General features: G+C 40.0%; 1 protein-coding gene across 1 annotated transcript in view; it reads right to left on the bottom strand.

The window, feature by feature from the left end:
• Positions 1–15,009, bottom strand: part of SAMSN1 (SAM domain, SH3 domain and nuclear localization signals 1) — a 35,831-nt gene that overhangs the window by 464 nt on the left and 20,358 nt on the right. Inside the window, exons 4-7 of the mRNA XM_009646848.2 lie at positions 14,270–14,390; positions 12,690–12,841; positions 10,191–10,397; positions 9,010–9,160 (exon numbers count right to left, since the gene is read on the bottom strand). Of these exons, the coding sequence (XP_009645143.1) occupies positions 9,010–9,160; positions 10,191–10,397; positions 12,690–12,841; positions 14,270–14,390 (631 nt within the window). The remainder of the gene's footprint in view (positions 1–9,009; positions 9,161–10,190; positions 10,398–12,689; positions 12,842–14,269; positions 14,391–15,009) is intronic.

Raw genomic sequence — 15,009 nt, 5'->3', positions numbered from 1 at the left:
CAACATGACTGCTCTTGAAGAACTGTGGAAACAGAGCTTGTTATATACACATGACTAGATCAATATATTTTGTCTATCAGAAACAGAAACTTCAGCATCAAAGACCTAAAAATATGATTACATGAGTTGTAACATCTAAGTTGACATTGAGGATGGCTTTGACCCTGCAGTATGTTGCTCAGAGATGAATGCCAGACACTTTGGCCTCATCCTTTAGACTGAGGTCCTTTAGCCTGTCCACAGGTGCCACAGTCACCATGTGTGGTCACCATGCCCACAGTAGAGATGACAGCTTTTCCCCTCTCACATTTGTGTATTCCAGAGCCTGATCATGGAATTAATTGCGTAGCCTACTGTGCCTTGTTTATAACAGATTGCATTATAGATGTGTCTTTTGGATGCAACCCCACCATTTAACCTACTCTGTGCACTGCGTAGTGAGATGTAACGTGCTGGAGTTCAGAAGTGCTCAGCATAAAGATGTGGTAGTCAGGTTTTCTAAAGCACAGCACTGGACTTTTCAGTGGGAGTGGGTGGCTGATGGAAACTTCCCAAGCTTAGCTTGATATCCAAAAGGTTATTTTCCAAAACACAAAGGCCTCAGAGAAAGCCCAGATGCCCAACTCCTGCTGTTTTGAACACTGTTCCAAAACTAAGTAGAAGCAAATCATCTTGCAAATAATTTGTCCTTGTTTAGCTGCTGTATGACTCATCTGTTGAAACTCAGAAATCTGTAACTCAGCGAGAGTATCGACAGACCCCTCAAAAAAATCTCAACAAGCTGGTGCCTTGCAGACAGGATATACCTGTATATCACGAATCAAATATATCTTGTGGTTAAAGTTTGTGTTCTCTGGCTGTGAAACACATGATATTTACTCATCACAAATTTCTTGAGAAAACAAGTTGTAAAATATGAAATCTTTCCCTTTTTTACTTTTTTTTTTTGTTATTGCCCTCCTGTAAGTGTATTTTTACTTCAAACAGTGGCTTGCTTTCCAAATGAAGTATAAGGAACAAATCTCACAGGAAACAGATGGTTTTACCCCAGATCTTAGGCCTTCAGAAAGATGGTACTGTTTTGATTTTTCAAGGAAAGTTCCCTTATTTCACTTGTCTTTTTACTCCGTGGTTAAATAGTTAGCTTTGAATCTTTAGCCAGATTTAAGCTGTCTCAATTCAAGTCCAGGCAGAATGGAAGTCCTAAACACATGAAGGATTTTATCCTTTGTCAAAATCTAAATCTAGTTTAGCTCTCAGAATTATAAAATGCTTACAAGTAAAATTGATGCTGACATCTGTTTTAATAGTTGGAAGTTATAAGATTTGGTAAGATGTGAAAGATTTTAAATTTGGATTTATTTTTTTTAAGTCTTGTGATGTATAACAAATAATAAATTAGAAATGAAAAATTGCAGTGTTTCGCACTGAAAATATTGAAATGGAACAGCAGGAGAGTCAGTACCTTTATTCATTGTATGAGATTTCAATGAACTTATTTCGCAAAGCATTTTGATACCTCAAGAAACTTTTTAGGTCTTGATGGAAGTCTTGTAGATTTGTTTGGACTGATTAATTACGTTTAACTTTCAATTGCTTAATTAAGTTAATAAACTAATCTGTCTTTTGAAGAAAAGAATCCAAAGTCAGTTATTTTTTCATTAAGCCTGGGGTTATAGGCATAACCTGATGTATTTAAAAAAAAAAAATTACTTTAAATACTTTCCAAAGAATAAATGTCCCACCTTGATCCCAAATAAATTCATGGTTAATTGAACCTGCATGCAGGAGTACACCTTTCAGCAGCTTTAATTGATATCTGTAACTGTTTGATCCCCTTCTCACTTTACAGAACACAGTTTGTCATGTCAAATGTTATCTCTCTTTGCAGGGAAAATATTTGATCACGTAGGGTCCAATTGATTTCTGATTTAAGTCAGGCAGGAATTATAAAAGGCATTACCCCAGTGAAGGTATTACTGCTGCTATTAGTAGCAACAGAAGCAGTTTAGCACAAATAACAGCAGATGCCCCGGTAAAGCCTTGTCTAAACTGTGTCATTAGCTCCTCTCACCCATCCCACCACCATCAAGACAACCCAGGTCTTGGTTGCCGTGGGCTGACGGAGCTCAGCCGGTGGCTGGGTGAAGTCCTCCTGCACGGCTGTGGGCAGGGCTCCCCTGCCCTCCGCTGTAATCCCCTCATCTGCCTAATGCTGCTCGCTGGTCCTTTGATTGGCTTCTCCAGCATCATCTGCTGCCCCGGCAAGCAGTGACCTAAAAAGTGTTAATCCTGTTTACATTTTCAAGGTCAAAGAGGAACCTCCATCCACTTTGTTTGTTTTACAAGGGAAAGAAGGCCAAGTAACTAGTGGATTAAAGAGAAAATTCAGTTTCAGTCAGTGTATTAGTGTCCTGTAGCTAGTTGTGATAATCTGAGTAGTTCCTATGCGAAAAACAGATCCTAAATTCTTTTGTAGCCATGGCTTTCCCTTGTGTCTTTCGGGGAAAAAGACACAGACAAGCCTGGAACTGAGAGTTTTTTTAAATCTGAATTTAGGTCGGTTAGGAGAATAAGATCTTCTGTTTAGAAAACATACAGAAATGTAAAACTTCTGTCTCTTCCCATAACCCTAGAAGCATTTTTTATATGAAAACCTGAAAACCAAAAATTTTCAGGTATTTGAGACCATAAAAATATATTTTCTGTTTTTCATTCTGAGCAGAAAAAGTTGAAGAACACCTCCCATATTTAAGAAGGAAAAACTGAAAGTAAACTTTAGAGGGTTTTTTTTTCTCTTTAAAGCAGGCTTAAATATTATGCTGTAACTACTAAACCACTTGAACAGGATACTAAGTATTATAAATATATAAATTCCTTCCTCTAACATGTACACGTTCAAGCTCTGCATTAGTAAAGGTAAATTTTCTGTCTTAATCTTTTGGACATCAGAAGAAAGATACAATGTACAGGAAACAGGAATTGATAAAATTAAACTGCCGTTAGATGTTGCAGAATCATCAGAAATAACTATCTTATCAACAAATGGAAGTCCTATCATTTTTCTACAGTAAAGCAGTTTCGTATAAGATAAATAGCTTTCAGTCACTGTTGTCTATGATATGGCCAGAAGAGTCCACGATATGTATCATTTTGACACACATATTCTAATACTACTTTAGTTGGTAGGATTATATTCAGACTTCTGAAAAAAATGTGAGGCGTTTAGCCTTGGTAATAGATGTGTGATGCATACTTATCTTCCTTACTGTTTAGAACTTTGAAATGAATATTTGTTATTCAATGACATAGGTGTGCATGACACATGCAAAGAGAAATCACTTTTTTCTTTCACCAGCTTTTTTCCCTTTTCTAATGAGTTTAAATTCCTGATTAGGAAAGCACTCGATGCTTAGGTTTAAGGCAATTCAGCTCAAGAATGTACAGAGGTCACACTGGCTCTTGTGCGGTTATGTCAGTTTAAACCAGATGAGTGGCGGGAGGCTTGGATTTTATCTTGGAAAGAAAGAAAGTGACCCAGCAGCAACCCGTACTTCATGAGTGTGCCTTCTGAGAGTTTGCCTTCATGGATTTTGCCCAGAAGGAGAACTGGGCTAGGAGCACGATGCTTTCGACTGAGTCACTCGCGTGCCTTCCTGGAAGGTGCAGCAGTGGTGTACTGAGCAGCACCATACAACAGCTAAAGACAACAAAGCGTGTCTTCAAGTCTGATGTTAGACCTCCTAGGTACATGGCCTCCTAGGCCTATGAAGGCTGTGTATCAGCCTGTAGTGCCTGTACAGGTTAGACCACCTAAGTGTTAAAATGAAATGAAAAGTCACAAAGCATCAAACTTGGAGAGGATTGTTTTGAAGCAGTAAATGGAAATACTTCTTGAAAAAGAAGCAAAGAAACCTTGGAGGGGTTCTGTACACATATGCAGTACTTTGGGGACTCAAAGGAGTAAACCTTTTGTGGGTATTTACGGACATGCAACCTAAAAAATTGCACTCACTGAAGTCAGTTGCATAGCTTTTCTGGCAGGGATACTGAACTGACATGAGAGGTGAGCATATGGTGAAAACAAAAATGAGAAGCTTCTTTTTTCTCTAAAATCTGGAAGCAAACAGATGTGCCTGAAAAAAGGTGAAAAATACTAATACTTATGCAAGGATGAGCTTCCTTGGGAAATCTGGAAGTATATAATGCCCAGGTCAATGAGTTGTACCACAGTACAGAAGGGGAGATTGTCTTTGAGCACTGTTTGACCTTGACATGATATTGTGTAATCCCACGTACTTAAAGGGACTGCCCAGTGTAAAATGGTACTTGTGATGCCAGGTCCTCACGTGAGAAATGCAACTGAGAACTGAAAGTCATGTCCTCAGCTGTCTACTATCTTGCTGTCCAAGTACAATAAATGTTATCTGGTACTGGCAGTGGAATTTAGAGTATGATCTGGCACTTGAATATGAAAAGTAAGCTAAGGAAATTGGTTTGGGGGAGATAAGCATAGAATATTACCCCCAAATTGCACATACACACCTCTTTTTTCTATAAAATGGACTGTGTGCACATATCCAATGAAGTCTAATTCTTCTTTAACTCAGAATAGCTTTGGACTAATGTAACCCATTGGACTTCGGGAATGAACCTCTTGACTTACATCAGCTAAGTGAGAAGAGAATCAAGGCTATTTTGCACACACAAAAACGTGTGTCCTGGGAAGCAGTCAAGAAAAAAGTTCCATACTTCTTTTATTACTTTATTCATTAACCATCCAGTAACTGCTTCACTGTAAAAATAGCATCCTACAAAAGCACAGACATCCATCTCCCGTCTAGGAGCCATCTGGGAGCAGAACAGAAAGCTATTAAGAAATACTGTAGGAAAAAGAGCTTTTTTTTATCTTTCCCAGCCACGATTGGAAACCAATCATTTTGTCCCAAATATATAGGTTTGATCAACTTATAGAAAATCTAAAAAGAGATTTGGGAAGGGGGGGAAGGTCATGAAGAGCTTACAAGACCTTACAGTTCTAGGATAGCTTTGCTACATGAAGTACTTCAAGATGGTGAATTTGGGCCTGGACTCCCAAGAAAGGTAGAAAGAAGATAGTCCGGTACTAGGAAGCAAAATCTGCTTAAAAAACCACTATGTGGTAGCATTTGCTAAATAAACTTACTTTTTGATTCTTGCTATAAGATGGGTAAAGTTTTTCCTTTCAAATTAATTTGGGTGTAAATCAAATGTAAGACGAAAAAATTCTTGCTGCCAGAAATCCTACGTTTTGGACAGCTTTAAGAAGCATATAATGTGGAAACCATTGCTGCAGGTCTTTTGGTTAGAAAACTCAATAACTGTTTATTCTGCAACATGAACTATACAGTCACAAGTACGCAGCATGAAAAAATCACTTAGTATAACATACACTAAATGTCAAGAAAAAGCCAAGGAAAGAAAAAGAAATTAAAAGCCCTGTAAAAAAAATCTGGACATTTCACAATATCAGATATCACATTAAAGAAATATTAAATCTTGTTTTACTACTTTTATAGTAGAATCCAGTAAAATGGGGCTATGTTCCAGCATGCTTGGCTGTTCCGAATAATAGGAGAGTCACAAAACCTCAAGAAACTCTTGCTTTTTAACTCCGGACCATACCTGAGGCTCTATCCTTTAATTAAAGACGTGCATCATGGAAGCACGAATATAATGCAAAAACATGGAAGTCTTCCAAGCTCTGTGAGAAAGATGGGCTTATGTGGGAAAATAACAGAAGATTGCCGAGGAAGACTGTAAACACGCTCAAGTAACTTGCAGCTGGGGTGTCGAAAAACACATATATCACACTAATTGTTGTTTGGCTTTGTGTGTTGGACAAGTAGAACATCTGTGTTTTTAGATAACATAGGCCTGTGGTAGACTTAGATGCATGCTATCAAACATGCTTGAGATTCCTGCCCTGCTGTGGGAAAGATCAAAGCACTGTGGTAAATTACACCTATGCAAATCCCTGAAATACAGGAGAAAACAGCAGGTTCGGTGATCCTCTAGCACGGACCGAGCTCCGTGGTGCCTGCATTCCCACTTGTGTGCCTCTGCTCAGATGCCGCTTCAGGGATCCCCCAGTTGACAAGGTAACAAAAATAAATTTACTCTTTGCATTTCATCTGTGGTTTTGTGGTTGTTCCTGCATCCTGCCTGTGCCGGCTCACACAGCTTAGAACAGTAAATACGGTCTATACCATTAGTATATTTTCTCACAAAGCTTATAAAAAGAGTGAACTTTTACCTGGAAAAGTGCTGAACTTATATCTAGAATAATTTTGGCCAGTAAACAGATTACCTTGTAGCTGTGGGTAATTATGCTGCTCACTTCTAAGCAATGCAGAAAATCAATTTTAATTAAAAAATCATTTATGCTGGACTGAGTCATGCCCATTTAGGAAAAAAAAAATATTGACCTAGGAAAGTTCAGTTCAGATGCAGAAATCACTTTCACAGTGGCACCCAGCTCTTTCAACCCAATTTTCTAATTGGATTGACAAAAGGACAAAGAGATCAAATGATTTGGATGAAGACAGACTCATGCTGAGCTTATCCCCAAGATCATCTTGATTCCACATCTTTCGTTATAACAACGTAACAGATAGCTTCTACCAGTTTTAGTCTTCGGTATCTTCCTTTGTAGAGTAGGTTGTTAAATTCTGTTCTGTCCCTACCCATCATGTGACAAATACTATGAACCTTTGGCAAGCAGATCGACAAGGATTTGATTTAGTCTTGATTAAAGACAGTATCCCACATCAGGAAAGTATTTATGCGTGGCTTACCTTAAGGTATACATGAATCTTATGAAACTCAACTAGACTTAAATGAATGCTTATAGCTGGCGTGGTATATAAAGATGTCTTGGTTCTGGTCCCTGTCAGTATTCATAAATTCTGGGAATATTATTTTTTTTGAATTTGAATACTAGAAAGATTGGCTATACCCAGCTAAAGTGGATGTGAAGCAAATAGTCATTTCATCTCTTGATCTAAGATTACAGTGTCATCATTGATTTTGAAGCATGGGCCACTTTGTAAGATTTAATATTATTTCCAGAACCATTACAAGAATTTGAACTATTAGACTACCATCCAGATAACACCAGGGACACTGTTTTGCCTGAAGAAGTGACTTAATCCCCTGCTGCCAATTAGGAAGAACCCTATTTGGACCCTATTTGGATAATTAAGTAAATTTATTAATTTTCAGTGTATGGGACATGTGAGGACCTTGTTAGATTTAGTTCTTGCCTGGGTATATGTAGAATATTAAGTGTGAAGACACCTTCAGAAAAAGAAAAACTTGATGTCATCTAAAAAGGTTAGGTGTCAAAGGCTGCTTGCTATGTGTACTGTTACACAAGGATTATAAATAGTAAACCATAACCTCACTCCAGAATAGTTTCACACTTGCATAGTCTGTTAAAAACCATTATGTTTTGTTTTTCACACGGATGCAAAACTGCAAAATTGCAATCCAACATTTTCATTATTCTTTTTGTGTGTTAAATATTGATATAGAAATTGCAGCAAGACTAGTTACCAAGAAGTCTAGACAAATATATTTATACTCAGTTTAAAGGCAAACTAGGGAAACAAACGTATTTTTCAGATGATTTCCAGCTAGATCCCTGCAACGCAATTCTTGGAAAATGTAGCCCCTTTTTTTTCCTGGATTCACTCTTTCAGTCACTATGTCTACATAGACAACCCTTCAAGACTCATTTTCTAGCCTGTCATCTCACAAAGCTATAGACCAGAAAGAACTACTGAATCTGGTGGGCAGAGAAAACCCTTCTAATGCCTCTCCAACATGTTTGCAAGAACCTTACCTTTCCCTGGAAGCTGACTAAGAACAGGAAAGATTGCACTTACAAATGGGGCCCCAAAAGAGCCTAAACATACAGTAAAAAACAAGGTCAGCAAGGACACGAAGAGGGAGATTAGAGAACCTCTGCTAAAAAATCCCAGGAAGACATTGCTTTTCCAGGTCTCCTTTTTTTTTTCTTTCAGATGCTTCTCAATTGCAAGTGCACATTTGATGAAATGACTGCTCAGCATAGGGGTGAGTATGCACAAATATTGATGAAGAGGAAAATATCCCCTGTTTTGGCTGAGTGTCTAATTAAGTAGACACTTTGCTGTAGTTTCTGGAAATTTGACATAAATTATTTAAAATTAGAAGCCAGGCTGGAAATATCATTAAAATATCATGAGAACAGTGTTTTCTGTTCTATATCCTAGCTTTTCCACTCTCAGTGAAGGGAACAAGTGAAGAAAACATAGTGGTGATCAATACATGTACGTATACATACACCGTATAATCAGCTATTGGAAGATCATCGGAAACTTGAGCTAGATTCATTTTGAGAAAAGAATGCAAACCAGCTATTAGTATATATTTATTTTTTTTTACAAGACCTTCCTACAAAAGAGACTGATTTGGATAAGGATTTCAGTGTGGGATGAAGTGAGGGAAGGAAAAAGTGTATTCTTCTGCAGAATGTTGCTTTAAAAATATTTAAGAAAATTTTTTACTGTAGCTATTTGAAATAAGCTCTATTTTGGTTAAGATACTAGCTCACAGTTTGGGAGGCTTTGTTTTCTGCTCTTGCACAGACCTTGTGACTTTTGGGAAGCCACTTAACCTCTCTGGGGATTGGGTCCCCAACCATAAATAAGGTTGTTCTTAAGCAATAGCTGCTACCAATCTCTAGTGTCGAGCCTATAAATACAAAATTTTGAATCATTCATGTATTACTAGTATAGTAATCATATACATATCTAGAAGAGATATATGGTTTAGTATCTGAACAAGTAACAAAACCATCTGACACCATGTTTTGTATTTAAAAGGAAAATCATTTAACAGATCAGTGCAAGATTCACTATTTCTTTACTTCTGTTTCTTTGGTTAACACTTGCACATGACTCTTAACAAAGCTTAAACACTTACTGTCGTAGTCCTGTAGATTTTCAATTGCAGATAAAAACCTTGCCCTGTCTTCTGGGTTTGAAATATTTAATTCGATCAGGTGGCTTTCTTGTAGATCCTTTAAGTCCTCTAGAGTTTCATAGCCATTTAGCAAGAGGGTTGAGGCATATTCCTACAAAAAGAAACATGCAAATCCTCTCATGTGAATGAACACTATGTTTAGTAGAGCAATAGGCACAATTTCTCTTTTGCTTTTTTGTCAGGTTGAAATGGGCTCCATTCTCCAGCCTGATTGACCTGCCTTTGGCATAAAACCAGAGCTGGAGAGCAAGAGACGACAAAGTTGGAGATGCCTGGGGGTCCTCCTGGCCATTCCAGCATCTGTGCCTGAGTTGTCTAACAGAGTCTGGCAGCAAATTGGACCAGGACAGCGGTCTGCCAGAAGTGACTTCACCTGCTGAATGTCTGGAGTTTTGTGGGTCACCCCATGACTGCCTCCCATGATGGGCCCAGGAGGCCCTCTGAGGTAGGGTGTGCTCTGCCTTTGCACAGAAGGAGCCCTTTGATACAAGCAAGGGCGAGAAGCCGAGGAAGCCTTCAGCTGTGCTGTGTCGCACATGGTCCCCCTTGAGCTGTGTGTCGACGCAGTATGAAACTCTGCGCGTACTCCAGGGAAAGGAGTGTTTGCATCAGCACCAAAGCAATAACCGTTATTAAAAATGTTACCTGTAAATCATGACCTAATTATGCTTTGACACTCAGTCGAGAGCTAGGGTTGCAGGGAGGGAGAGAGGTGTGACATGAGCGTAATGCAAAAAGACTATTGCTCCCTGAAGATCACAAGAAATTAGAAACCCAAATTCTAAACGTTGGCACTGGAGTCAGACTGCAGTCCTGTCCCTGGGGCGTCCACGGCCACACACCTCTACACGTAGGCATGCAATTGCAGTCAGGTTACGGTGTTTTGACAAGTCACCACCGTGCCTCTTTGCGTGGAGTCTCTTAGCCTAACCAAATAATGTGGTAACACGCAGTTCTGTAAGCCACTCAGATCAGATAAAAGACAGACACGAAGCTGATTTGCTTTGCTGACACCAAAACTGCTGAAACCTGCCTTTCTGCTTCTGCCTGTAAATGACATCCAAACCTGAGCACACAGAAATGAAACGTTTCAAGTACAGCTGGGAAACGCATTGGCTGACCTGCAGGTGGACACAATCCAGGAGCTCTTGCAATGTTTTAGGCTTGGTCCTTTTGCTTCCTCTGTGCGGCTTTATCTTTCTGGGTGCAGCTTCGTCTTCCAAGATAACGTCCACGTAAATGAACTTGAAGTTTCCTACTTTGTTGTTCAGCATGCCTGTCCATATGCCCATGGGGGTTTTACAGATTATATCTATAATGTCTCCTTTCTAGAACAATAAAAAAAGCATCTGGTTTGTTATACATAGCTTTTCCTCTATGGACCAAAACCAGCACAGACAGCACAGAATCTTAACAAGTAAATCCAAAGTAACTTTTTAAAATTACCTAGATTTAGGTCCTTTGCTTTTATAAAACTCCAGCAGAATAATTACAGAAAATCGAGTTAGTCCTATCTCCAAAGCTTTGTGAAGGAGAGGTGAGCATAAGCAGCCCTCTCACCGTTTTTGTGCTCCAAAAATCTGTCCCTGAAAAGGGATAGGGTTGCATCAGCAATCAAATTTTGCCAAGGATAGTGGGCATAGCTTTGGCAAAGCGCAAGGGAACACCGTGAGGTTATTTTCCAAATATATGCTAAACCATTTATACAATGACCTTATCCAGCATCTCAAGACTCTTCAAAAACTGATAGCTGAGCTAGATGAAAGGTGGACTCTTACCCATTTTACAGTAAAAAACACTAGCTACCTTTCTCAAAGGCAATAAAGAACATTTAACTCCCTTAATATCTTCCTATCTGTCCTTCCCCAAGGACTGACAAATTTTCCCACTATTATTAACAAAATTGAGTGAGCAAATAGCGGAAGGTGCCTTAGCAGACAGATCTAAAGGTTTCAGCTCTCCACACTCGTGCATTCACTCACAAATGTGACTGCAAACAAGAGTAACGACACAGCTACTTTAAGAGGGCATTTTGGTAAAGGTGTTCACAGCCACACTGTGGGAACCAAGGTCTCAGCTCAGCAAAACAGTCACTCTGAGTAATTCTCCTAGTAAAAAAGCTCCCTTGTAAGTCGTACCCGCTATACAACTTGCTCCCACGACCACCTCAGAATTGAGTCCTCTCTTTTGGGCAGGTACCACAGAACTTACAAACCTGTTGAAAGTATTTAAAGCGCTATCCAACAAATCCCCATGAACACACTTCATTTGGCATTCTGTTACAAAGCTAAAAATCAAACTTGGTTTGTTAAAATATCTGTTAACAATGCCAAGGCTTCCAAATCTTTTCTGGTCTGGTCAAGAAACTGCAAGTTAAGCAGTCACCCCAGTTTTGGTACAAAGCCAAGTCTGAAACTGACTGTGTTCCAGTGACCTGGTTTTGCTAGAATATGGAGCTCAGAGCTATGACATTTGTTTAAAGCCCTATAAGCACATGTATTATTCTACACACTCATGGAGGCTCAGGAACTTCAGGACTGAATGCAGATCAGGATTAGGCAGTGGCTCTAAGTCAAGCTGCAGATGCACTTTTAATTCAGATTGGGGGTACTGAAATTTTGTGAGTTTTCTCATGTTATCTCTCTCTCTATCTTTAGGGGATTTCAACCCTAAATATTAGTTTATAAGTATAAAATACACCACCCTAGTGACTAGAAAATGAACCTGTGTGAGCCAGCAGACATTTGCCGTTATGTGACCAGTTAAACTGTTTTGAAAGAAATACTCCAGGCGTGGGTGGACGTAGAGGGCATGTGCTGAAGACTGCCAGTACTGACAGAGCAATGGCTCTAATGTGGGCCAGAGAGGAGGAGAGGGAGACTGAAGTGAGATACAGATAAGGATTTTGACAAAAAGAAGAGGCTGTGAAGAAGAAGAAAAGATGCTGAAGTGTGAATATAATCTGGATATGAGGGTGTTTACAAAGAGGGAAAAGAAAGAAGTCCGGATTGCAGACATGAGTAGGCTGAAGGATGATGATATTGAATGTATCTGTGCATGGAAGGAGAAGAAAAAGGCTGGGATTTTTAATAATGTTCAACTGGGCCCACATCTGGAGCTCCTTTTTCTCACCCACACAGCCTGGACACCCCTGCCATGTTGCCAGGGCCAGAAAAAATTCATAGGTCAAAGGTACGCTTAAAGAAAAGCTTAAAGGAAAGGTGAACTGTTTTCACTAAAGAGAATGGGTGCCACTGAGCTTTTGATATATCTTAGCTGTGGCTGAAAAAGCTGGGGAGGCAACTTCACATCCCATGAGACTCAAGTTTTTCTTACTCCAGACCTAGTATGTGGGAAGCAACATGTATTTTACCCTGCAGAAAGCTGTGGTATCCACGTAGATACCATGCTGAGGTACCTACCTCGAGTCTGTGCCTTAAAAAGCCTTTAGCAGCAGCTGGCTTTGCAGCATTGTCTGAACTAAGTCCTGATAGAAGCGTTGCAAAACAAGGTTGGTCTTGCTTTTAGTGTTACACGTGCTTAATGGTTAAAAATGCATTAGTAAATATATTCTTCTGGCATTCTTACTGGAAAAGAAGAAATCCTGGTGATTGTCTTACCTTGATTTTCAGAGAGTCGGTGTCATAAGGACTGGGTGTGAAGTCGGTGTGAACTTTGGCTCGACCGCAGAAGGGCCCACTGTAAGGGACTTCATCATCAAACCGGAGGCTGTCCCTGTTGCTCGTTCCGTCTGAGCAGCTGGTCACCCCACCTTAAAGAGAGTCAAGTTGAGAGATGTCCTGCACCAAATGCCCAGGCACACAATTCTGCACAGCAGCCGAGAGGAAACTGTTCAAAAGCACAGCACTGGAAAAAGGGTGCACTCTGTGTGGTTTTGACACATTCCAGGAAAAATACATTCAATAAAAAGCATACGACAGAGACTGAAGAAAATAGGTAGGAGATCTTTCATTAGCATCTTCCCTACAATAATCTTTTTCTGGTGATGATACTAATAGACCACACATTTTACTTACAGACTTTTTGAAATATTACCTCTGCAGATTAATAAAATGTACTCTAAAAGTGCAATTTAGGGAATTAATTCTGCTGAACTTCTCCTGTTTATTCAGAGAAATGAAAACAAGTACTGTAGAAGTTATTTTATTTCATTACAGAGGTAGCTGAAACATCAAAGGAACCTGCATTGCAGAGGGAAATTTTAATCTTATCAACATTTCTGCCTGTCATTTTATCCAAGTTGAGCAATAAAGTATCAGCAGAGTAATTCAAGCAATTTTGAGCAAGCGCTGCAATATCCCATCCAAATATGTTTTTAGATAAGAGCAGCAGTGTGTTGGAAGTAAACTCCCATATACAATTTTCACAAATCACATCATAGAAAATGATCATAAAAATGGTTTTGTTTGAGGTGATTGCTTAAGTGCACAGCTCCATCTCAGGGCCAGATTAACTGCTAAGTGCAAAAGGTCTGGACTGCAGCTCACACCCCCACTTAGGGCTCACGTGGTGCCTGCAGTGATGGCGCAGCAACGTCATCGTGGGCAGCTGTGGCCTGCTGCCCAGCAAATGTCCACAGCAGAGAAATGGATAGACAGGTGGAGGCAAACTCCACTTCTCGTCAGAGATTCACCTGCCCTCCAACTGAGACTACCCTGTTGGGGGAGGGTTTTCAGTGGGCCTGTGGAGAAGCAGACGGTGCCTCTCTGCATCATGACCTGAAGCCGCCAGGTCAGGCCCCCTTCACCCATCATCTCAGAGAGACCTCTCACTTTGTCTGCCTCACATCTGCAGGGTGAAGGATGAATCCACGGCCACTACCCCTGGAGAGGATGCTTGTGTGGCTGCACCCAGTGATTGCAACCCTATGGGTGCCAGCACCATAGCCATGATAACCCCCCAAAACCATTTCTGGCATATATACCTGCAATATCCCCTATAATCCATGTTATTTTTTTAGTTCAGTTAATATTTCCACTCTTAAAAACACTCAGCTTATTTCTGGAGAGAGGTATATCTACCCTAGCTGCCACCCATTTAATCAAATTACACTTTTGCCTGCCAGACTGAAGAGCTCTCTACTATCACATTTTTGATCACCAGCTCCAATACCTTAGACTTAAGCAATAACAATATTGATCCAGTGACTGAATAAGAAGTATGGATATGTTATACTTACTGGATGAGCTCTGGCCACTGTTTAGACTGTAGAGACTTTCCATAGAGTCACTGGCTTTTAGGGAGACCTTCTCAGTGTGTATTCCACCACCAGGATCACTGTCATCTTTTCCTTCTTCATTCTTTAACACAAAAATCAGATGTTAACCATCAAGAGGTGTATTTTAGACAAACATTTGTTTTTTTCTTTTAAATCATCATTGGAGATTAACTCATCATGACACTTTATTAAGAAACACTCTATGAGAGACAGCATTTTAGAAGTCGATGCCAGGTACTAAAGATGCCCGGCACGACCCCTAGCACCTTATGATCTTGGAGAAATCCCCTGTCTCCTCTCTGCTCTACTCGCTTCGTTCCACTCCCACTCAAGCAGCTAAACTGATTCTCCATCTCAGAAGACTGCAATATACCACAGCAGCGACAAAGGCTTGTAACGGGAAATTCACAGGTAGCCAGATAAGGTGTTTTTTCTGCTTGTCTCAGAGGAGGAAATATAAAGTTCAATTCTGAAAGCACATGGTGAACGTGCTAGCTAACACAGCTGTTTTGCGTTGAACTTCTGAAAATCATGGGTGCTTGGTGGCAGGCTGGCACCCCAGCCAGGGCGTTCCGGAGACACATGTTTGCACACATGTGTGGCATTGGTGTGTTCTAGCACTGTGCTCACCACATTCCCCTACCTACATGTTGGCCTCAAAATCCAATGCATTTCAGAATTAACAGATGCATGCTTCTCTC

The sequence above is a fragment of the Egretta garzetta genome, unplaced genomic scaffold (assembly GCF_000687185.1).
Source record: "Egretta garzetta isolate BGI_Z169 unplaced genomic scaffold, ASM68718v1 scaffold289, whole genome shotgun sequence".
NCBI classification, from domain to species: domain Eukaryota; kingdom Metazoa; phylum Chordata; class Aves; order Pelecaniformes; family Ardeidae; genus Egretta; species Egretta garzetta.
The sequence above is the reverse complement of the archived record's forward strand: the minus strand, read 5'-3'. Positions and strand labels throughout refer to the sequence as shown.